Source organism: Sus scrofa, chromosome 12, assembly GCF_000003025.6.
Source record: "Sus scrofa isolate TJ Tabasco breed Duroc chromosome 12, Sscrofa11.1, whole genome shotgun sequence".
NCBI classification, from domain to species: Eukaryota; Metazoa; Chordata; class Mammalia; order Artiodactyla; family Suidae; genus Sus; species Sus scrofa.
In genome coordinates this window covers 46,480,455-46,506,700 of record NC_010454.4, presented here as the reverse complement: position 1 = coordinate 46,506,700, position 26,246 = coordinate 46,480,455, and the positions used below count along the sequence as shown (strand labels likewise).

At 37.5% G+C, this 26,246-nt stretch overlaps 1 protein-coding gene across 1 annotated transcript in view; it reads right to left on the bottom strand.

Moving 5' to 3' along the window:
• Positions 1 to 26,246, bottom strand: part of CPD (carboxypeptidase D) — a 70,830-nt gene that overhangs the window by 26,332 nt on the left and 18,252 nt on the right. The window contains exons 3-8 of the mRNA XM_003131786.4: positions 13,307 to 13,449; positions 12,460 to 12,629; positions 11,297 to 11,646; positions 10,673 to 10,864; positions 8,207 to 8,374; positions 5,050 to 5,159 (exon numbers count right to left, since the gene is read on the bottom strand). Coding sequence (XP_003131834.2) covers positions 5,050 to 5,159; positions 8,207 to 8,374; positions 10,673 to 10,864; positions 11,297 to 11,646; positions 12,460 to 12,629; positions 13,307 to 13,449 — 1,133 coding nt within the window. The remainder of the gene's footprint in view (positions 1 to 5,049; positions 5,160 to 8,206; positions 8,375 to 10,672; positions 10,865 to 11,296; positions 11,647 to 12,459; positions 12,630 to 13,306; positions 13,450 to 26,246) is intronic.

Below are 26,246 nucleotides of genomic sequence, written 5' to 3'. Positions count from 1 at the left end.
TAGGAACCATGAGGTTGCAGGTTCAATCCCTGGCCTTGCTCAGTGAGTTAAGCATCCAGCGTTGCTATGAGCTGTGGTATAGGTCACAGATGCGGCTCAGATCTGGGGTTGCTGTGGCTGTGGTATAGGCCGGCAGCTGTAGCTCTGATTAGACCCCTAGCCTGGGAACCTCCATATGACATGAGTGTAGCCCTAAAAAGACAAAAGACAAAAAAAAAAAATCAAGGAAACACTCTCACTTATCATTGCATCACAAAGAATAAAACACTAGGAATAAATCTACCTAAGGATGCAAAAATACCTGAACTCAGAAAACTACAAAACGATGATGAAAGAAACTATAAACGACACAAACAGATGGAAAGATATACTATTTTCTTGGAGTGGAAGAATTAATATTGTTAAAATGACTATACTACCCAAGCAATCTACAAATTCAATGCAATTCCTATCAAATAACCAATGGTCTAGAACAAAGATTTTTAACATTTATATGGAAACACAAAAGACCTCAAATAGCCAAACAATCATGAGAAAGAACAGAGCTGGAGGAATCATGCTTCCTGATTTCACACTATATATTACAAAGCTACAGTAATCAAAACAGTATAATACTGGAGTTTCTGTTGTGGTGCAGTGGAAACAAATCTGACTAGGAACCATGAAGTCACAGGTTCGATCCCTGGCCTTACTCAGTGGGTTGAGAATCCAGCAGTGTCATGAGCTATGGTGTAGGTCAGTTTTGCGGCTCAGATCAACATTGCTGTGGCTTTGGTGTAGGCTGGCAGCAACAGCTCCGATTTGACCCCTACCCTGGGAACCTCTATATGCCCCAGGTGCGGCCCTAAAAAGACAACAACAACAACAAAAAGCAGTATAGTACTGGCACAAAAACAGACACAGTTCAATGGAACATGTTAGAGAGTCCAGAAATAAAGCCACATAGTTACGGCCAATTAAACTATGACAAAGGAGCCAAGAATATACAATGGAGAAAAGATAGTCCAGTCAATGAGTGGTGCTGGGAAAATCAAACAGCTACATGTAAAAGAATGAAATTAGAACATTCTCTAACACCATACACAAAAATAAACTCAAAATGGATTATGATGGAGGATAATGTGAGAAAAAGAATATATACATTTATGACTGGGTCACTTTGCTGTACAGTAGAAACTGAGAGAACATTGTAAATCAACCATAACGGAAAAAATAAAAATCATAAAAAATGGATTAAAGACCTAAATATAAGACTGGAGACCATAAAACGCCTAGAGAAAAACATAGAGAATGCTCTTTGACATATACTGTAGCAATATTGTTTTTGGCTCTCTCTCCTAATACAGAGGAATTAAAAGCAAAAAGAAATAAAGGCGCTCTAACTGAACTTAAAAGCTTTTTGCACAGCAAAGGAGACCATCAACAAAACAAAAAGAAAACCTGCTGAATAAGAGAAAATATTTGCAAATTAGATGACCAATAAGGAGTTATATCCAAAATTTATAAACAGTTCATACAACTCCACATCAAAAAAACAAGCAATCCAATTAAAAATGGCAGAAGACCTGAATAGACATTTTTCCAAAGAGGACATATAGATGGCCAATAGGTGCATGAAAAGATGCTCAACATCACTAAGAAGCAGGGGAAGCAAATCAAAGCCACAATGAGGTATCACCTCACACCTGTCAGAACGGCTATCGTCAAAAAGAACACAGATAACAAATGTCGGCAAGAATGTGGAGAAAAGGGAGCCCTCATACACTGTTGGTGGGAATGCAAATTGATACAGCCACTGTGGAAAACAGTAAGGAGGTTTCTCGAAAAACTGAAAATAGAAAATAGCGGTGCCATATACCCAGCAATTCCACTCCTGGGTGTGTGTGTGTGTGTGTGTGTGGTGTGTGTGTGTAATATACACATCCAAAAAAAAAAAAAACCCACCCCAAAACACTAATTTGAAAAGATGCCATGCACCCAATGTTTACAGCAGCATTATTTACAATTGCCAAGATATGATAACAACCTAAATTTCCATCAACAAATGAATGGGTAAAGAAGCTGTGGTGTGTACACACACACACACACACCATACACACAATGGAATACTACTCAGCCATAAAAAAGAATTAAAGTTTGCCATTTGCGACAACATGGATGGACTTGGATGGTACTATGCTAAAGTGAAGTAAGTCAGAGAGAGAAAGACAAATACTGTATTATACCACTTATATGTATATTATATATTATATATATATTATTATATATTAGCTTATATAGTATATATATTGCTATATATATTGCTTTATATATATTTATAAATATAATTATTTTATATAATAATTATTACATATTTTAATATATATTATGTGTTATATAATATATAAAATCAATATATATTATATTTTATCATATATTATATATATGCATACACATATATATTGCTTTTTAGGGCCACACTGACAGCATATAGAACTTCCCAGGCTAGGGGTCAAATTAGAGATGCAGCTGCCACCTTATGTCATAGCCACAGCAATGTGGGATCCGAGCAGTGTTTCTGACCTACATCACAGCTCACAGCAACACTGGATTCTTAACCCACTGAGTGAGGCCAGGGATCAAACCTGCATGCTCATGTATACTAGCCAGGTCTGAAACACGCTGAGCCACAACGGGAACTTTGCTAGTATTTTATAATGACTATAAAGGGAGTATAACCCTTAAAAACAGTGAATCACTATATTGCCATACATTGGTAACTTATATAATATTATACATCAACTACACTTCAATAAAAAATTAGGAGGAGGAGTTCCTGTTGTGGCTCAGCATTAACAAACCTGACTAGCATCCATGAGGATGGGGGTATGATCCCTGGCCTTGCTCAATGGGTTGAGGATCTGATGATGTTTCGAGCTGAGGCAGAGGTTACAGATGTATCTTGGAATCTGGTGTTGCTGTGGCTGTGGCATACACCGCAGCTACAGCTCTGATTCAACCCCTAGCCTGGGAACTTCCATATGCCGCAGGTGTAGCCATAAAAAGAGAAAAACATAGAAGAAGGGAAAAAAGAAATGAAGATGGGGTAAAAAAAATAATAATAATTGGGAAGACAGGATCAGAATGAACACACATCAGATTACTCACAGGTCTACTTTAGTCCAAGGCAAAGTGATCTACTGAGAACAAGATGAACAAAGCTGGCATTAAAAGGCTCAGGTAGAGGAAAAAGGCTTAAAATCACCACAGTGGGAAATGAGCCAGGGAGTCAAGTACCAAACATGAAATATTGCCAGGTAGAAGGGAGGGCTTAGCTGAGGTTAAAGATAACTACATATATGTAACATAGTCAATTGCCATGACTGTGCGATCTTTCTGGGATGTAGAAGAGAGATGGTTATAACTACCAAGGAGTGGACACGGTCAGGGCAGATATGTCAAAAGGGTATAAAAGATCCTAAGGTGTAAGTGAGAGCATCATTGAAGGGTATGTCCATGGGTCTCATCTGAATAGAAAGGAAATCAAATCAAAAGGGTTAAAGGTCAAAGAAAATAGAAAGAGGCTAAGGAATGAGATGTCACAAAGAGGGTGAAAAGTGGAACTATAAGAATGGGCAGAATATGCTAGAGATATGTGTACGATCTGCTCACTTAGTTTTTATTTTGATGATTTGAAGGGTATCACTTTTATTACTTCATGTACTTCCCTCTAACAACGGCATGCTCAAATGGAAGATGATTATACTTTAAAGTGAAATAACTGATGAACTCCCCTGCTAGAAACTGCACAATCTCACAAGATCCACTTGTGGAGAATGAGGGAGTGGGAAAAGCTGTGATTAGAGAACATAGAGCTGAAGTAATAATCTTCATTTATTTATAACCAATAAAGTCACAGACTGAGTCAGTAGCAAGACCAAAAATTCAAACTAACAAGCTTAGTTCCCAAGCCTCAACTTTTAACAGTTGTTTTCTAAGAACAATTTTTTAAATTCTCATACACACAAATACAACATTTCTGACTGTAAAAGTAAAAACGTGTGCTCATTATAGGAAGTTTAGAAAATACAGAAATTTCTACCTGCTCCCTTGCAATATGTTACTAAGAGGCTCTTAAATACCTTAGGCCACAGGCTGCCCTTTTTTTTTTTTTTTTTTCTCTGTAAAGGGCCAAATAGTAAAAATTTAAGGCTTTACAGGCTTGAAAGCATCTGTTGCAACCACTCAACTCTGTATCCACTGAGATGATAACAGTTTTTTTCTTTTTAGTCTGTTAATATGGTGAATTATGCCAACTTATTTTCTAATGTTGAAAGAGAAAGCAGCCACAAACAATATGTAAAAGACTGGATATGGCTGTACGTCAATAAAACTCTATTTACAAGAACAGGTGGTAGGCTAAGTTTGGTGCCAGAGCTATAATTTGTCAACCCCACCTTAGACTACTTTACCAGGTTATATTTAAGTGCTTGCCAAATGGAATAAACTAGCATGCTAGCTTCTGTTTGTTTAGTTTATTATGTTCCAGGTACTACGTCTGGAAACTGTAGATGAGAATACATTACCTGAGCTTAAAGGCTAATGTAGAAACACATATTGTGCATTAAAGTGAGGCAAGAGGAGTTCCCTTTGTGGCTCAGTGGTAATGAACCTGACTAGTATCTATGAGGATGAGGGTTCAATCCCTGGCCTCACTCAGTGGGTTAAGGATCTGGTGTTGCTATGAGCTATGGTGTAGGTCACAGATGTGGCTCAGATCTGGTGTTGCTGTGGCTATGGTGTAGGCCAGCAGCTGTAGCTCCAATTCAACCCCTAGCCTGGGACCTTCCATATGCTGCACCTGTGGCCCTAAAAATTAAAAAAAAAAAAAAAAAAAAAAAAAAAAAGTGAGGTGAGAAATGGGAGAAAAGAGGTAAGGCTGTTCAAAAGGAATCATGGAAGGCTTAAAAGAGAAGAAAAAACTTGACCTGAGTCTTGCAGGAGTTTGTTTTAAGGCATTTTAATTAAAAAATAATTTTTATAGCATTATAAGTTTAAGCACAAGCCTACCTTGGAATAAGAAAGTGCTATTTGTTGAAACACAGCATCATCTGGTGATTTACTGTATGTGGCAAGCCCTTGCTCATCATCATCAAAAGGGTAGTTAACCACCAAAGAACCTACCAGAGAAACGAGGAAAAGGTATTGTGTTATTTCTTTCAAGATGGAGCATCAACATAAAGTAATCTTTTCACAGTACTGTCGGCAGTAGGAAACCAATACAATTTTCCAAGGCTGCTTTTCTCAAGAGAAATGAAAAACTTGCTAATTTCCTCAATAGAAAATCTAAGTGGATAAGTGAAATATTAAATAGCTATGCATGACACTTAAATGTTGCCTTCACTGGAAAAGCCTTGGGAATTCACCTGAACTTATGGGCATAATTTACACATTAGAACTGAAATTGGGAATATACAGGCTTAATTTAAACAATTTTGCTTTTACAATACTTTGGATCAGAAAAATTAAGCAAAATTTGATACTTTTTCAGTAAAATTCAGACATTATAAGCTCAAGGAATTTTAAAATAAGAAAGAACCCTTGAAGTTCAATTAAGCCACTCTCTTCATTTTGCAGACATGACATCTAAAATGAAGAGGCTAAATAACTAATGTATGGATAATAGAGCCAGCCCAGACCTTCATTCAGGAAAAAATGCTAAAAGTTTCTCTTATGCTCATATCATAAATTAGTCAACTGGAGTTATATCACATGATTTTTCACGATCTCAAGTGCAGAGAAGGATGCATTAAAACATATATAAAAGAAATCAACTTCCTTTGTGCTCCCCATAAGGCATAATGCAGTTAGGGTTCTTCGTAGGCAACAGCCCTGAGCCCACTCCCCCTCACAGAATCGATTCTTTTATTTTCCTATTAGGCACACCATTTCCATTTGTCCATCTGTCCATTTATTCTGCCTCTGTTAGGACATTCAACTTTGCCTTTTTTGTCAATGCCACTTCCTGGGCATGGAAGTGAAGGAACATATTCAGCCTTAATACAGATAAAGTAATCTTGTGATAACACATACCAGCAAACATTCACATATTAAAATTTTTTTTCTTTAAGAAGCAAATATAAAGAACTATGGTCATCCTATTCCCAAAACAGTTCTAATAAGAATAACTGTATTTAACACTCAAAAAAATTTCAATTTCACCCTGGATCTATAACCCATATTTTAAAATTACAACAGAAAAAAGTCAACTTCTACTTAATACTGTCTTTCAAATGGCTAATTTTCTAAGGCCAAAAAATTTTTTCTAAGGTCATAAAAGACAATAGTTTATAATAGTTTAAATTACTATCAGCACAAAAAGCATGAGCCATAAAAAAAGATAAATTTTACTTCATCAAAATTAAAAACTTATGGAGTTCCTGTTGTGGCTCAGCAGGCTAAGAATCCAACATAGTATCCCTGAGGATGCAGGTTCGATCCCTGGCCTCACTCAGTGGGTTAAGGATCTGGCATTGCTGCAAGCTGCAGTGTAGATCATGGATGCGGCTTGGATCTGGTATTGCTGTGGCTGTGGTGTAGGCTGGCAGTTGCAGCTCCGACTAGACCCCTAGCTTGGGAACTTCCATGTGCTGCAGATGTGGCTAAAAAAAGAAAACAGACTTGTGGTTGCCAAGGGGAAGAGGGAGAGAGTGGGATGGATAAGGAATTCAGGGTTAATAGATGCAAACTATTGCCTTTGGAATAGATAGGCAGTGAGACCCTGCTGTATAGCCGTGGGAACTCTGTTAGTCACTTATGATGGAGCATGATAATGTGAGAAAAAAGAACATATACATGTATGCGTAACTGGGTCACCATGCTGTGCCGTAGAAAACTGACAGAACACTGTAAACCAGTTATAATAGAAAAAATGAAAATCGTTATTAAAAAAAAGAAAACAAACAAAAAACCCCAAAATTAAAACTTTTGCACATCAAAAGACATTATTAAGAAAGTTAATCACATATGTTTTTTATGACTGGCTTCTTATCACTTAGCATGTTTTCAAGACTCATTTACATTGTAGGATGCATCAGTATTACCTTTTCATAGTCGAATAATATGCAATTGTGTCTCACATTTTATTTACCCAGTCATCAGTCAGTGGCCACTTGGCTTATTTACACTTCTGGGTTATTATGAATAATGCTACTGTGAACATCCAGGTACAAGATTACTTGTAGACATATATTTGCAGTTCTCTTGGGTACTGACACTTATTCACACAACCCTAGGTGGAAACTGGGATGATTTTTAATCTTGACCTCTCATCCTATTCAACTGATAAATTCCTGCTGAATTATATGAAGCTGTATAAGCTCAGATACTGCATAAGAATGAGGTCACTGTGCTGCAGTTAAATACATAGCAGAGAAAAGATAAGAGAATGTCAAAATCCAAACCCACATAAAAGGGCTTATTAAATTTCAGGGAGAAATAGGACTAAACATTTGGATCTGTTAGTATTTAATTTTTATGAATGACAATGTTACCGAATTCCCAGTGACAGGGATAGATATAAAACATTTGGGAGGGATAAATACAAAACACTTGAAGAACTAAGTGACAGAGAAATGGAGGGAGATGGAGGAAAAGGGAAAGAGAGGTGGAGAGTGAGAGACAGAGAGAGAGACACGGGGGCTGGGTAGAGGGAAGGAGGGAAAATGGAGAAGTGTGGGCAGAGGGGAGGGGTGAGAGAGAAATGGGGAAAGAGCCAGGAAACTGGCTTAAAGAGTAATGAGGAGGAATTCCTGTCGTGGCGCAGTGGTTAACGAATCCAACTAGGAACCTTGAGGTTTCGGGTTCGATCCCTGCCCTTGCTCAGTGGGTTAAAGATCCGGCGTTGCCGTGAGCTGTGGTGTAGGTCGCAGACGCGGCTTGGATCCCGTGTTGCTATGGCTCTGGCGTAGGCTGGTGGCTGCAGCTCCGATTGGACCCCTAGTCTGAGAACCTCCATGTGCTGTGGGAGCGGCTCAAGAAAAGGCAAAAAGACAAAAAAAAAAAAAAAAAAAAAAAGTAATGAGGAAACATCTTTATTGTCGCCTATCATAAAAGCAATAACAGGATACCTGCTTTAAGACAGCCTGAGACCACAAGCAGATAAAATTTCACCAGGATAGTCAAATACTCTCAACAAGAATGAATTAGTGGAATATCAGGTTGTTACCTCCATGCAGGTTTGCTGATAGTACAAATGGATAGGACTTCATCCAGCTCATTACAGCAATTGTTTCTGGTTGGGTAGGATCTGTGATCTGAATGAACTGGTCTGGGAAATTTCGGTTCAGGTCAAAGTTGTTGCTGTTGTTTCTGCCAATCACACTTATCGAATCTCCTGTGTGATAAAGGATTCCAATTCAAGCCAAGGTTCACTTACATTTTAAGTCAACACATACAACTTCAGCTATCTTAACTCAAAGGTTAACACAAACACACCAGGCTTCACTATGACCAAACACACCATGACTGAAACTGAGCAGGACCCGTGGAGTCCCCTGTCTCCCCTGTTTCTTATTTGTAGAAAAAAGGCTTTAGTCTCCGAGGCCCTCCCTGAGTTCCAAAGAGCAAGCACTAGCAGTTACTAATTAGGGAAATGAGGAAATGTAGAAACAAAGGAAAAGCAGTTAAGCAAGAGAAGTAATGAAAAGAGTTGAGGATAGCAGAGTCCTAGTTCTTCCTCCAGGGGTATATATAACAATCTGACACGTATCTTTGAGATGTTCTGCAGGACAAAGATTCCCACCCAGTAGAGGAAGGTGACTAAAAGCTGAGCACAAGCATGCGCAACCCAGATTGGTTATAACCAGAAAGTTGGTGATGAAGATTCCTGAAACTTACCCTTTTACTTCACCACCAACCAATCAGACAAAGTCATGCACCGTGTAGTCCTCACCCCAAATGTTGTCTTTAAAAATCCTTCCCTTAAAGCCACTGGGGCGTTTGGATCTTTTGAGTATGAGCCACCCATTTGTCCTGTTTGGTGCCTACAAATAAATACTGTACTTTCCTTTACCCCAACCTGGTGTCAGTAAATTGGCTTTGCTATGCAACAGGTGAGAGGTCCCAAGTTTGATTAGGTCATGTGATTAAAACACATGTCATTTTTACACAGTTCATTTTAAAAATGTGTCTCTTCCAAACCTTTTGAAGCGAGAGATAAACTCGTTATCTTATTACTTCTGCCTCTGGTCATACATGGAGGGAAAAAAATCCCATCAGATCAATTATATTAAAATATTGCTCAGTTGCCAACAAACCGCATACAAGGACGTGATCACACTGCTGAGAGGTGGACTCTACGGTATGGGTTTACAGGTCACTAAAACACCATAAATAAACAGAACACAAATAAATGAAAAGAAAAAAAGGTGCAGCATGCTTACATTAAAGTGATCACAAAAAGGTAAAATTAGTCAAGAATACAATTGGAAGTTTAATGTGATAGAGGAGAAAGAGCTCAGCTTAAGCTTATTTCATTTTACTAAGGGATGAGAGCCTTATTATTTTCATTACCAAAACAAACAAACAAACAAACAAAAAACAAAAAAAAAAGAACTGCATGTGAATGAAGAAAACCTACTGGAGAGCTCACTAGAAGTAAGTAGTTCCATCTTTCAGGAAGGACTCAAGGGAGGAATGCAGAAGGGATTTGTGAGGCTGACAAAAAAAATCAGGTCCTTAGGGAAGGAATATACATAATATAAGGATTACCCTGGTCCTTCATTAGTTGATATTTTCAGTGTATAGTCTGGGACAGTAATATGCATGTGGCTGCATAGCTGCATTGTGGTATCTATTCTCTTCAGTGGTAGCATTGCATGGAAGGAATCACTGGTTAGGAAAAGATGGATTTCACTCTTCTAATGCCCTGCAGTTGCTCTCACTGCCCTTAAGAGAATGCCCTGGGAAGAGACCGGCTAGCCCAGAGGAGGCAGAGGAATGGGAGGTCAATAACTCAGCAAGTTTAGAATACATATACTTGGGAAGTAGAACTGGGAGTCAAAACAGGGTCACTGGCTTAAAAAAAAATCGAGTCGAGCTTTCACTTATGAGATATGTTCCCAACACAGGAATTTAACCAAAATTACTGTTAAAATGGAATGATTTGTAAAAATCTTATTTTAGTAAATAAGAGCCATTACTAAAGTGGAGAACTCCATTAAATGTAACCTTGATGACAATTGTTGCACGAACTAGTCTAACAAGAATACAAAAGCTAGAAGCAATAAGTTTTAAGAATAAAATAGGAAGAAATTCCAGGGAAACCACCAGTTCAAACTCTTTTCTACCCCCAAATAATCATGTCATAGAATGATCAAAAAGAGTAGGCATTGGAGTTCCCTTTGCGGCTCAGTGGTTAATGAATCCGACTAGGAACCATGAGGGTGCAGGTTCAGTCCCTAGCCTTGCTCAGTGGGTTGAGGATCCAGCGTTGCTGTAAGCTGTGGTGTAGGTTGCAGACGCAGCTTAGATCCCGAGTTGCTGTGGCTCTGGTGTAGGCCGGTGGCTACAGCTCCAATTGGACCCCTAGCCTGGGAACCTCCATCTGCCGAGGGAGCGGCCCAAGAAATGACAAAACAAACAAACAAACAAACAAAAAGAGTAGGCATTAATAGACAGCTTAACTCTTTACCTTCCTGGGCTTTTTCATACCCATCAGGATTCATGGATGGCATAAGGTGAATCCTAGTGTTAAGAACCAAATCTGTTACTTCGGGATCGGTTCCAAAGTTCTTACAAAGGTATTCGATGAGGTTCAACAGCAGTTCTCTTCCGACCACTTCATTTCCATGCATATTCCCAATGTACTTAAATTCTGGTTCACCTGAAAACAAAATGATTACATGGAAGATTTTTTTCCTCTTCATTTATCCTAGACTCTCTTTACTTTTTCCCCCAATACATACAAAGACCCTGAACTAAAAATTTAAGAAAGGATATATTTTGGCAAAAGAAATAGGAAAAAGCATCTTATAATATGCTGTAATATCCTCATTCATATATATGTCTAAGCCATATGTCATATAATATGAAAATAAAAATACTATTAGCAGAAAGAATCCAATCTATGCAGTATATTAAATACTGGGCATAATATGGATTTTCAAATAGATTTTCTTCTTTTCTAGCAAAAGATTGGTTACATTTTCTTTGATCCAGTAATACTATAGGTGATCTTTCTAGATGAAACAAAGCAAACATAGCACATAGCTCTGAGAAGCAACACTGAAATTAAATGTAAAACTACACCAATTACCTGGTTCATGGACACCTGGATTATCAGATATCTCCATTACATAAAGTTCTCTTGACTCTACTGATTTCCCTAATGAATAAAGCCGGGTGATGTTAGGATATTCATTGGCAAACCTTCTCAAAAAGATTTCCATATCAGGGAAATGGTGGTGGTGAAAGTCCTGTGGCTGGACTGGCTGGTGGGAGGACTGTGTTCCAAGAGCACTATTAAGAATAGCAACTGTGCTAGCGGTTACTACAACCTCAGTTGCGGCAGGGATTAATGAAGCCACAGTTGGCCGAAGGGAAAAATTCACGATTGCAGCTGGTCCTTCTTTCACAATTATATTATTAATAGTCAGTGGCATATACCTGAAAAGAAAAATTTGAAAAAGTAGATTAGAGTTGAATTGAAACACACACTGTTTTAACCTGATAAAAGTACAATAGCCTTTTTGTACTCTTACACAGAGTACGGTATCAACACCCAAATCAAATAAATGCGTAAAGTCAAGACTTTCAGGATGTTATCTCACAAAGAATCCTGGATCAACTCTTTAAAGAACTGTTCTCTTAATCCTTTCAGGTTCCACATGTTAGAATGTTTACAAAAAATTATATTCCAAGGAGAGAATATGATGAAAAATGGAGGTCATTAATCCATTGTAATCACCGCTACAATACTCAAAGTAGAGGCAAATTATTCAATCCTTTTCAGTGCCTTACCAAACTGACATTCCAACTGCTTGATCAAATAGGAAAGTTCAAAATTGAAGGTAAATTATTCGTTAAAGGTAAATCCTTAGCAAAATGACCTTCCAGAAGGGTTTCAGGGGAGGTTGGAAAACACTCATTTCATGTATTAAAAAGCTTGATGATAAGACAGCTCTTCAAAATGTCTGAGTTTCTTCTACCCTTCAATTAACCTTGAGGCAATGCTTTACACAGTTGGCCATCAACGTTTTAAAACTGTCCTTCCTCCCAATTTTACAACTATGCTTCCTATCCAGTTGTACTATTAATGCAACAAAAGACTCCATAATAGTATTTCCTTATTATAAAAGGGGAAAAAAATCAGAAAAGAAGGAAAAAGAAAAGCCAGATACGGTAAATAACATTTCCTAGACTATATTTCTGTCTTAGACATAAACAAAAGCTTGACACTTTAAGAGTCTAAATTCTTACCCAGTTGAAACCACTGTAATGTTATAAGTTCCAGGAACAAGTAATCTGTGGAAGTCACCAAATCTTCCTGTTGTGATATTATGACTGATACCAGCCACTGAGATGGTTGCATTCTCTAAGCCGGCCCCTGTTACTGAATCTTTAACAAATCCTTTAACTCCAATGTGGACCTAAAAAAACAGGATCAAAGTAGAATGCTCAGAGACAATCAATTTGGAAGGCAAGAGAGAATAACCTCTCTGCACTGATGGTAGAATTTCTAAAAAATAATGTTATTCCTCTAGCTCCCTGAAACATTTTTTCAATCTCTCCAAGTTAAAATAAATTATAGACCAAAAAAAATTAAGTCCTTAAACTTAAGTCACCTGAAACCTGAACTGGTAAAAAATGCTGTCGAAATTCCCTCTCCTCAAAGCCGGACTTCTATGTTTCTCAACAAGACATAAGTAATAATTTCTGGTATATCAAATAGTATATTTAGCCTGCTGATGTTAAAATTAAACTTATGTCCATGGTTCATTTTGTGGTAAAAGACCTCCAGCAAATATCACATGGCATTATAAGAATCTGATAGTACAAATTTTGCTAGTTATTTCAGGTTGTAAGTATTGTAAGACAGTCAAAGAAACCCTCAGAGGAAAAGAGCTGGGGGGAGGGTAAGGGTAACAGAGGCACAGCTACAATATGTTCTAATAGATTCTAATGTAACATTTCCTAATCTACAATTTCAGTAATAAAAACAGATAAATAAAGGGTTTCTAGCGTAGATTGTTATTCATATACACAAATTTACCCCTTATTTAGTCAATTATTTCCAGACCCAAACCTTCCATTCAGCTACTTTTACCTTTTCAATCAATGTGATCAAAGACTCACGATTATTCTCCCATTCTTGTTTAAGCTGCGAGGCAGGTGGGTACTTGCAACAAGACAGTTCTAACGTGATCTCAAAACAGTTGGCCCATACATAATTGTAATCTTGCATACCACCTGAAACATGAAGGGAAAAAATAAGTTTATTCTCAGAATTTTACTCCCCAAAAGATCAAAGAAATTAAATCAGCCATCTCAGCACATATAAATTCTCTTTTCATTAAATCATTTGAAACTGGACAAAGCTCTTGAAGTATAGAAGAAACTAACAAGGAAGGTGAAAGAAATACACATTGAAAAGGAAGATACGTAAAGGAAATATATTTGATTGATAGGATAAACAGTTATAAAGAATATGAATATGACAATTTATAACAATAGCAATAATGATAATGGCTCTACATGTGAGTGTTTACTACGTGGCAGATCTATTCTACAAGCTTTATGTGTATTAACATTTAATCTTTACAACAACGGTATGAGGTAGGTATTGCTATTTCACCCATTTTACAAATGTGAGAAGTAGGGCAAAAAGAGATTCAGATTTTCAATAGCATGAACATGAAGGATACACATGCTCTTAAGGGTGTGAAGGATATTCATGCCAAAGCATCATTAAAGGCCTATTATTCTAACTGTACTCCCCTGTATCACAAAGGTGACACAAAGAGTTGAAGATGGTAGAGTAGGAAGCTCCTGAGCTCACCTCCTCCCATGGGCACAACAGAATTACAACCATTTACAGAGCAACTTTCTCTGAGGATAACCTGAGGAATAGCAGAAAATATATTCCACAACTCAAAAATATAAAGAAGAGCCACAACAAAATAGGTAGGAGAAGCAGAAAGGTAGTCCAGTCAGGACCCATACCCCTGGTGCAATGACTCAAAGGCAGGAGGAATATCCCAACTGTGAAGTCACCCCTGCAGAGCAGGAAGTCCAAGACCAACACTGGGGTCCTTGCCTGGGGTCCTGTATTAGGAAGAGAAACCTTCAAAAGGCCTGGCTTTGAAAACCAATGGGGCTTATGTTCAGGAGAACTAGAGGGTGTAGGAAACCAAGACCCTATTCATAAGGGCGCAGACAAAAGTACCTCTCCGAGTTCCAACACAGAGGCAGCATTTGAAAGTAGCCTAGACCAGACACACATGCCAATCTTAGAGAGCCTCCTGGGGAGGTAAGAGGCAGCTGGGACCTCCCACCCCACCCTGCCCAAGGACTGAGATGCTGGCAGCAGCCATTTTTGCGATCTCATTCTACCATGCAGACACCAGAACTAACAGGCAACATTTTGGAATCCTCCTCTAATCTATTAGAGCTGGGAGCCTGATTCACTCACCAGCATGCCCACAGTGGTCAAGAAACACTAAGCATCACAGCCAGCCATGCCAGGTACTGCCCCACCCACAAGTTTGCCCAGTTGTTGGCTCTGCCAAACAGAAAGGCAAAGCAGCCCACCACATAGGGAACACTCCTGAAGCACTTGGCTTGTGTGACCAGAGGGGAGCATGCTGCTGAGCCCCATGGACATCTCCAAAATAAGAACAGGAGATGTACAAACCTACCTAACACAAAGAAAAGAACACAAAAAAATTAGGCAAAATGAGAAGACAAAGTAATGTGTTGCAAATGAAAGAAAGAAAAAGAACTAAATGAAATGGAGATAAACAATCTACCTGATAGAGTTAATGATCACAAAGATGATTACTGAACATAGGAGAAAAATGGATGAACACAGTGAGAATTTCAACAAAGGAAAAATAAAAAAGGACCATTAGAGCTGAAGAATAAAATAACTAAAATGAAAAATACACTAGAGGGAATCAACAATAGATTAGATGATAAAGAATAATGGATCAGTGATCTGGAAGACAGAGTAGTGAAAATCACCCAAACTGAACAGGACAAAACATTTAAGAAGAAAAAAATAATAATAATAAGGATAGTTTAGGTGTCCTGCAGGAAAACATCAAGCATACTTAACATCTGCATTATAGGGTCCCAGAAGAGAAGAAAGATAAAAAAAAAAAAAAAAAAAAAAGAGTAGAGAACTTATTTTAAAAAATAGTAGCTAAAAACTTCCCAACTGTGGAGAGAAAGAGACATCCAGGGCCAGGAAGCACAGAGAGTCCCGAACAACATGAACTCAAAGAGGTGCACAGCAAGACATTATATTTAAAGTGTCAAAAATTAAAGATAAAGAGAATCTTAAAAGCAGCTAGAAGAAAGTTTAAAGGACAAAAGTTGTGAATTCATCTATATCTATAAGAGATATAGTTAAGAGATTCACAAAATAAAAATATGTAAAATGTGCATCAAAACATAAAACATGGAGTGCCCACTAGGCACAATAAGTTAATGATCTCTGTGGAGGTGCTGGTTTGATCCCTGGCCTGGCTCAGTGCGTTAAGGATCTGGCATTGCTGCAACTGTGACACAGGTTGCAGCTCTAGCTTGGACTTGATCCCTGGAGCCCAGGAACTTCCATATGCCACAGGTGTGGCCAAAAAAAAAGAAAGAAAGAAAAAAAAAAAACCCTACATAAAACGTGGTGGTGGGAGAGAGTAAAAGTGTAGGGCTTTTAGAATGCCTTTGAACTTAAGAGATCATCTTAAAATAGAAATCTATAACAAAGGTCATTATATATGAACTTCATGGTAAGCACAAACCAAAAACTGATAAAAGATACAGAAAAAATAAAGAGAAAATAATCCAAACTTAACACTAAAAATATTCATCAAATCACAAGAGAACAAAAAAAGAAGGAACAGAAAAGAACTAAAAAAAACAACAAAAAATTAACAAAATGGCAAAAATATATATATATATATATGTATATCAATAATTATTTTAAATATTAGCTGGACTAAATGTTCCAATAAAAAAATATAGGATGGGTGAAGGGATAAAAAAGTAAGACTCATATAAGAGACTCACTTCAGATCTAAAGACATACACAGACTGAAAGTAAAGGGATGGAAGAAGATATTCCACACAAATGGAAATGAAAAGAAAGATGAGGTAGGAATGCTTATATCTGACAAGATAGACTTTACAACAAAGAATGTAGCAAGAGACAAAGAAGGCTGTGTCATAATAATAAAGGGATCAATCCACAAGAGCATGTAACACTTGTAAGTCTTTATATGTCTAATATAGGAGAACTTAAATACACAAGCAAATTTGGGAGTGATTCTTTTATTCAACTTTTTGGAATAGGATCCAAATTCTCCTCATCTTCATCAACACTTGCTATTTTGTTTTTTTATAGCAGTCATCCTAATAGTTATAAGTATTTTGATTTTCTTTTCCCTGATAATTAGTGATATTGAGCATCTTTCATATGTGTATTGGTCATTTATACGTTTTTTGAAGAAATGTCTATATCCTCATCTTCCCTACACCAGCTCCACCCGCCGTCTCTCCCATCATGGTTAACGGTACTTCCATCCTTCTAGCTGCTCAGGCCAAAAGCCTGTAGATGTGGCAGCCACACAGCATCAGGGAATCATGCTAGTTCTAACTTCAAAGTCTAGTCCGAAGCCAAAGACTTTGCCTCATCTTTACTGCGGCTTCCCTGGTGTGAGCCATGATCCTTTCTGCACCTGGATTTCACAATCAACAGTTCTCCCTGTTCCTGCCCTGGCCCTTCTCTGTTCTTTTCTCAACAGAGATGCCAGAGTAACTCTACTAAAGTCTTAGTCAGATGTTATTCTCCCATAAAGCCTAAGGCCCTGCATGATTTATCTACCAACACCCCCTTTTCTTCTCTAACCTCCTTTGACACTCTCCCCATCACTGGCTTTGCACCAGCCACCCTGGCCTCCCTGTTATTCCCAGGGTACACCAGCTATCTCCTGATTTGGGGGCTTTACTCTAGCTCTTTCCTTTGCCTGGTATACTCTTCCCCTGATATCGCTACTTGACTGATTCCCTCACCTCCAGCTCTTTGATCCAATTTCAACTTGAGGCTTACTCTGATCTCTTCATTTAAAATTGCTACTTACTTCTCCCTACCACTATCCCCAAAGCCCAACTCACCAGCACTCACAATTTGTCTCATCCTTTTCTACAGCACTTAGCAATTTATCCACTATCTTATTATATACTGCCTTCCCCGCCTCCCTGCTAGATTATAGGCATCACAAGAGTAGAGATATTTGTTAGGCCCATTGCTGGATATTTCAAGCACTAGAACAAGACCAGACATGTGATAGTCCTCCAATAAACAGTTGTTGGAGGAATGAAAGTAAGTAGGTTGTAGCAGCAGGAATTAAGATTTCTATCTTGAATGCAGTAAATTTGAGATTCCCATTGACCATCCATGTGGAGATGTCAAACAGACCTTGTCCCAGGATATACATGCAGGTTGATAACTACTACAAGCCTCCTAACTTTGTCTGAATCCTTTTTCTTAGAAGGCAAGCTATCCATCTTTTTGTTTTTTCCCTCAGCACTTTGGCACTCGCTCTGGTTTAACAGAAAAATGGTTAAGATGCTGATTTTCACATCCTACAAGTCATGTTTAGTCATTAAGTACATTAGTCACCTTCAGTCATGGTTGACCTCTGATCACCTTTGATAGCTCTTGCTTGATGTACACACAGGGACATACCTATGCTATTCACCATATATCATATTTATTAACCTCCAATTCTTACTACTATACTAGTCTAGAACAATGGCCATTGTGTATAAGGCATACGAAGAGTATAGGGATTTATAAATAAGAGACATATTTCCATTCAGAGTTTAGAGTTTCAGTGAGGGAAAGGAACACACGGATCACGTAAAAATACCAATTTCAGAGCAATGCAAGTGTGAACTAATCCAATTTTTTGCATTTGTCAAACAATAGGAAAAAAAATCATCCAATCTAAGGAAAAAAAACCTTAATAGTTGTATTAAGTTGCAAACACAGTCAACTCACACTTTAATTATGCCAGAAGGCAGTGAAATAGACGACTTATAATACTATAATCACCAGGCTTGAGTCCTAGCATTCTTTTGTCTACCTCTTAATTATCTTATATCAGCAGCAATTTAAGAATAATTAGCTAAGAGCAACAAGAAGACAAAGTTCACAGACATATTTAGAATGTTACCTAACCAGCTTTTTAGACATTAACTTTAAGAGGACTGTAACTAACCAGCTCCAATCAATAACACATACAAACATATGCCTAGGGTATGGGGTGGGGGGGAAGGACAGAAGTCTTTTAAAAATTAGACTTAATTCCCAGAGAATAAACTACATTCAGTGGTCTCTGGTCCTACAGATCATACTCTATACAATGAGTGATTTTTTTTTTTTTTGTCTTTTTGACATTTCTTGGGCTGCTTCCAAGGCATATGCAGGTTTCCAGGCTAGGGGTTAAATCGGAGCTATAGCCACCAGCCTATGCCAGAGCCACAGCAACGCGGGATCCAAGCCACATGTGCAACCTACACCACAGCTCACGGCAACGCTGAAGCCTTAATCCACTGAGTAAGGCCAGGGATCAAACCCACAATCTCATGGTTCCTATCGGATTCATTAGCCACTGAGCCACGACGGGAACTCCAATGAGTGATTTTTTTAGCATGTAACTCCCCAAACAATCTAAAATTAAAGGACTGATTCATGGCAACAAACGTCTTTCTATAGGTCCTATAGATTTGAGGAAATAGTACAATGAATAGTATAACTAACTAAAACACATCTTTATAGATTTAATAGTAACTTCACAGTGTGGGATCTGAATAGTAATTAAATCTTGGCATACAGTCCTCCAATTTTTCTTTGATAAGACACTATTCAACAGAAAGTCATGGAAAATGATATTGGAAATAAAAGGATGACTACATAAAAACAATACAAAAATCAATGCCTTTCCTATATTTCAGCAATAATCAGAAAATGTTCAGTTCCTGTCATGGCTCAGTGGTAACGAACCTGACTAGTATCCATAGGGAGGCAGGTTTGATCCTGGCCTTGCTCAGTGGGTTAAAGATCTGGCATTGCTGTGAGCTGTGGTGTAGGTCACAGACACAGCTTGGATCCCACGTTGCTATGGCTGTGGCACAGGCCAGCAGCCATAGCTTTGATTCAACCCCTAACCTGGGAACTTGTGTATGTTGCGGGTATGGCCCTAAAAAAAAAAAGAAAATGTAACAGAAAAAAGATCCTAGCAACAAAACCTACAACATGTATGGGATTAGATGTAATAAAATGCATACTATAAATCAATATTATAAAATTGTACTGAGGGATGTAAATTTCATGCTTCTAGAAAGGAGGATATAAAGATATCAGATGTCCCTGAAAAAACAGATTTTTATTGGAACTAGACAAAATGATCTAGAATTTGGAAAAATAAATGGGTGAGAATATACAAGAAAACCATAAAAAATTAAAATGATAATAGAGACTTGCATTGCCAGATATTACAGTGTATTATAAAACCATATTTAACTAAAGCAGTGCAATTAAGACGTCAAAATAAATAGGCCAGCAGAACAAAACAGAAAGCACAGTAACAGAAACAAAAGCATTTGGGGTATAATTAAAGACACATTTAAAACTAATGGGGAAAGAATTAGTAGCTGTTACATGGATAACTGGTTAACTATGTGGCAAAAATATAGGTGAGATTTACCTCATCTCATACCAAATAAAGTCTCAAGTCCACATGGAATTTGATGTAAAAATGAAGCTATAAACAAAACCAGAAGTCAACTAGTATTTTCATACTCTCAGGATAAGGAAAGCCTTTCTAAGTACGACAGCAGAGTAGTACGAAACCATAAAAGGGAAAGAATGATAGACTTAACTGCCAAAAAACTGTAAAACATCTGTTGATCAAAAAACTGCTTTTAAAAAAGTTTTTAAAAAACCAAAAATAAATAAATAAATAAAAATAAAGGCATATAAAAAATTGCTGGGTAACAATTTTTTTTTTTTTGTCTTTTGTCTTTTTGGGCTGCACCTGCAGCATATGGAGGTTCCCAGGCTATGGGTCAAATCGGAGCTACAGCTGCCAGCCTACGCCAGTGCCACAGTAAAGCCAGATGTGAGCTGCGTCCTCGACCTACACCACAGCTTACTGCAATGCCGGATCCTTAGCCCACTGAGTGAGGCCAGGGATCGAACGCGCAACCTCATGGTTCCCAGTCAGATTCATTTCTGCTGTGACAGGATGGGAACTCCGCTGGGTAACAATTTAGCAACATGTATAAAAAAAAAAATCTCTAAAATAGGCATGACCTTAACACAGAAATTCCTTTTCTAGAATTTATTCTAAGATGATAGCTACAATGACAAGGATTTTAGTGTTTAACTTAAAGGGGGAATAAAACTGGGAACAACGGGAATGTCCAAAAACGATGGATCGGTAAACTATGATATAAAACGGGCTACTCTGCAACCATTTAAAATATGCAGACACATATTACAGTTGTGATATTTACCATGTAATAATAAAAAAGGTTATAAAAAAGCATACACAAAATACACCTTTTTCAGGATACTTTAAATTTTATTCTTCTCTGAAGCCTACAGATTTTCCCAATTTCCCTTTACCCAAGTATGAGGTAACTGATCCAAAACAATTTTGATAATCTCTCTAATTAGCATGCTGCTTTATGGATTTTTTTTAAGTCAGGTTTAGTGTGGTACAATGTACACCCTGTAATCCCTTTTAATATGACTGCACAATGTGCACAGTCATATAACCACCACACAATCAAGACACAGAACATTTGCATCACCCCCAAAGAGTTCCCTCCCCTCGGCTCCAGGCCCTGGGCAACCACTAATCTAATTTCTTTCCCTCTATTTTTGCCTTCTCCAGAATGTCATATAAATGAGGTCATACAATGTACAGTCTTTTGTATTAGGCTTCTTTCACTTAATGTTTTTGAAATTCATTCATATTATATATACAAATTCTCCTCTTTTTCTTTTTTAAAGCTACATATTCCATTCACTATGTGGTGGGTATTTGACTTGGTTTCAGTTTTTGGCAATTATGAATAAAGCTGTGTCTAAGTCTTACTGTGGACATACTTTTTTCATGTCATTGGAGCCAGTATCTAGGAGAGGAATGGCTGGATCATGAGGTAAGTAAATTTAACTTCATAAGAAAGTGTCAAACTGTTTTCCAAAGTGGCTGTACCATATTACATTCCCCCATCAAGGTATGAATGTTCTAACTGCTCAGCATCCTTAGCTAACAAGTTGCTCAAACAACAGATCAGCCTTTTTAATTTTAAGTATCCTGGGGGTGTGCAGTGTTATCTCCTGGTGGTTTCACCTTGTACTTCCCTGGCAACTAATGATATGGCACATCCTTTGATGTCTTTATTCACAATCTATTTTGGGAAGCCTTGGAGGCCAGAGATTATGAGACTACAGATAGGAGAGAGTTCAGATAGGATAGGGGGAGTGGTGTAGGCAGACGGTCGATCACGGTGGCTGGTAGGGGCTACAGTGATCATAGCTGGATCCATTGGAGCAGCCAAAATAGCAACAACAAAAAAAAAAAAAAAAAAAAAAAAAAAAAAGATAGGGATCATATAAAGTTTTCTATGAACTGCTGGGCTCAACCCTAAATTCCACTTGTCAGGACCTGACCCTGAATAGCATACCAAAAGCATTAAGAACTGATCTACAGAATAGCCCATAGCCCAGACCTCAGATGGATCCTTGGGTGGTACTCGCATAAGACAGATCTGAACAGGTAGTGCAAAGGCTTTGAAAACTGCACCCGCATTGGAATCACAACACACAGGAGGCAAGTCACAACTTGCAGCTGAATGTAACTGGGTCATTCACTGCCAGAACAAAACCCAAAAAATTACCATTTCTTATAGAATTTAAGTAAGATTCAGATCTCATAAAACTCAAAATGTTGAAAAGATAATCCAAAAATTATTTGACATTCAAAGAACTAGGAAAATGTCAAGAACTTATAAGGAAAAAATAATCAATACACACCAACCCAAAGGTGACCTAGATGTCGGAATTATCAAACTAACCTTAAAGCAATTATTATAGCCATGCTTTAAGGAAGATTAAACATTTTTTTTTTTTTTTTTTTTTGCTTTTAGGGCTGCACCTGCGGCATGTGGAAGTTCCCAGGCTAGGGGTCGAATTGGAGTTGTAGCCACTGGCCTACACCACAGCCACAGCAACGCTGGATCTGAGCTGCGTCTGCAACCTATACCACAGCTCATAGCAAGGCTGGATCCTTAACCCACTGAGTGAGGCCAGGGATCGAACCTGCGTCCTCATGGTTACTAGTTGGGTTTGTTACCACTAAGCCACGACAGGAACTCCAAGATTAAACATTCTTGAACTGAAACAAAAGAAACAAACAGAAGATTTTAAAAAGAACAAAACAGAAATTTCAAGAGTAAAAAAAATATAATAACCAAAATTTTAAAATTTCTTGGATGAGTTCAACAGAAGAATGGAAATGACAAAGAGGAGAGTTAATTTGAAGGCTGATAAGCAGAAATTATCTAATCTGAACAACACAGAAAAAAATAAAAGAACAGAGTTTTACGGATAGTACCAAAATGTCTAACATTTTTGCCAAAAGGAGAAGAAAAAGAATGCCATGCTGAAAAAAAAAATGTTGAAGAAATAATGGCTGAAAACTTTCCAAATTTGGTGAAAGACATACAACTTGTATTTAAAGAAGCTCAGCAATTCTCAAACAGGATAAACTCAAAGAAATTCATGCCTAGATATTTCATAATCAAACTAGTGAAATACAGAGATAAAGGAAAAAATCTTGAAAGTGGTCAGAGAAAAAGGATACATTTATATAGGGAAACAAATCAAATGACTGTGAATTTTTCATCAGAAGCCATGAAGGGGACAGAAGGCAATGGCACAAAACATTTAAAAATAAATAAATAAATAAGTAAAAAGTTTAAAAACCCAGAGTTTTGCTTTGATGTTTTTTGGGTTGTTGGTTTTTGGGGTTTTTCTTTTTTTGTTTTTTGTTTTGCTTTTAGGGCCACACCCACGGCACATGGAAGTTCCCAGGCTAGGGGTCGAATGGAAGTTGCAGCTGCCGGCTTACGCCACAGCCACAGCAACACCAGAATCGAGCCCAGCTTGTGACTACACCACAGCTCATGGCAACGCTGTATCCTGACCCACTAAGCGGGGCCAGGGATCAAACCCACATCCTTATGGATACTGGCTGGGTTTGTTTCTGCTGCACCACAAAGGGACTCCAAAAATTTAGAGTTTTATATCCAGGGAAATACCCTTCAGGAATGAAGGCAAAAATAGATATTCTCAGTGAAAGAAAGCTAAAAGAATCTACCACAAGCAGACTAGCTTTAAAAGAAATGCTTAAGGAAATTCTTCAAGTAGAAGAGTAATGATACCAAGAAAAATTTTAAGAATGAAAAAAACAGAAATGGTAAACATCTGGGTAAATATAATAAATTGTTTTCTTCCTCTTAAGTTTTCAAAAGTACGTATATAAATTGAAAGCAAAAATTGTAACACTGGTGGGTTATAATGTGTGTATTGTGGAGTTTAATGTGTGTATATACACACATTGATGTGTGTAGATATAATGTGGGGTTTAATGTATGTATATTACATATAAATATACATAAAATACATATAATGCAACTGCAACCTAAAGGGTAGGGTAAAGGGTGTGGTGCTAAGACTTGTATGTTCCTCTGGAAGTGGTGAAATATTACCTCTAGGTAGAACTGTGAAAAGTTAAGTATGTAAGTTGTAAATTGTGATTCCCAGAGCAACTTCCAAAACAAAACTTTACAAAGAGATACAGTAAAAAAATACAGTTAAGGGAGTTCCTGTCGTGGCTCAGTGGTTAACGAATCCAACTAGGAACCATGAGGTTTTGGGTTTGATCCCTGGCCTCGCTCAGCAGGTTAAGTATCTGGATTGCCGTGAGCTGTGGTGTAGGCCGGCAGCTACAGCTCTGATTAGACCCCTAGCCTGAGAACCTACATATGCCGTGGGTGTGGCTCTAAATAGGCAAAAAAAAAAAAAAAAAAAAAAAAAAAAAAAAAAAAAAAAACCAATAAAAAAATACAGTTAAAATAACATAATAAACATCCAAACAATACAAAGGAAATAGAAAAGTGGAAGCAATGGATAAAAAACAGAGGGACAAAGAGAAAAGTAATAAAAAGGCAGACCTTAATCCAAATACATCCACAACTACATTCAATGTAAATGGTACAAATGCACCAACTAAAAGAAATGGTCAAACTGAATTAAAAAACAAGTCCCAAGTGTATCCTCACTTTAAATATAAATTGTAAGGTAAATTAAAAGAATGGGAAAAATATACCATGTAAACACAAATCAGATGAAAGATGGATTGACTATATTAATATCAAATAAAGTAAATTTTAGAGCAAGGTAAAATACCAAGTATAAAGAGGGATGGGTAGCACATAATGACAAAAGAGTCAATTCACCAAGAGAATATACCAATCCTAAATATGGCAACTAACAACAGAACTTCAAAACATGAGACAAAAACTGACAGTACCAACAGAAGAGATGGACGAATCCACAGTCATAGTTGCAGACGTCACTATTCCTCTTTCAGTAACCAACAGAACAAGTAAACAGAAAATCAGCAAAGGATAGACAAGAATTGAAAAACAGCATCACGCAACTAGAGCTAAATGACATTTATAGTAGATCCTACCCCCAAAGGGTAGAATACATATTCTTCTGAAGTATGTGTGGAATATTCACCAAGACAGACCATATCCTGAGTCATAAAACAAACAGCAAATTTAAAAGAAATGAAATTATATAGAGTATGTTCTTTGACATGACAGAATTATATAGAAATCAATAACAGAAAGCTATCTACAAAATATCCTTCTCTCAGTGAAATCTCACAAAAATAAAGCACATTTCCTCTGAGTCTATAATAATGAGCCATTCCCAGGAGGCAAATAGTGATCCATGCTATACACCTTTACCTCTCTCTTTCAAAACTCCTAAGAGTCAATCAATGGCAGAAGAACAGAAAGTAACTTTTAGCTGCCAGACAAAAATGATAAAGCTATCCTAACCTTAGGATATCAAATGGAGGAGTTCCTGTCATGGCGCAGTGGTTAACGAATGTGACTAGGAACCATGAGGTTGCGGGTTCAGTCCCTGACCTTGCTCAGTGGGTTAAGGATCCGGCGTTGCCGTGAGCTGTGGTGTAGGTCGCAGACACAGCTCGGATCCCGCGTTGCTGTGGCTCTGGCATTGGCCGGCGTCTATAGCTCTGATTAGACCCCTAGCTTGGGAACCTCCATATGCCACGAGTGCTGCTATAGAAAAGACAGGGAAAAAAAAAAAAAAAAGAATATCAAATGGAACATGTAATATGAAAAAAAAGAATGTATACATGTAAGTGTAACTGAGTCACCATGCTGTACAGTAGAAAAAAAATACACATACTTGCATATTGGGTCAAAAAAAATAAAAAATAAAACAGGGGAAAAAAAGAATATCAAAAAGTCTTTATTCACCAACTTCAAGTTTTAGTTTAAAAATTACTTTAAAAATCATCTAAAAAAACCTGGAATGCAAATGGGGGTATTAACTGAGTTATGAATAATTAGAGAATTTTTTGTGATATTCCACAAATAGGTATTATTTGCCATCTGTGTTAAACTTCATATTATTTTTCCAATTCTAAATGTCAAAGACTGTATAATAAGTAATCTTAGCTAAGTAGCTGGTTCAGGTTCATTGTCTTGATTTTTTTTTTTCCCTTAGCAGAAAACCTACTTATACAAAGCTGGTGTTCACTGACAGAGAACAATGATCTGCAGTTAGGCCTGACATTCCTGACAGCTACAGCTAATGCCAGATTCAGTTAATATTTTTTTTTTTTTTGTCTTTTTAGAACCACACCAGC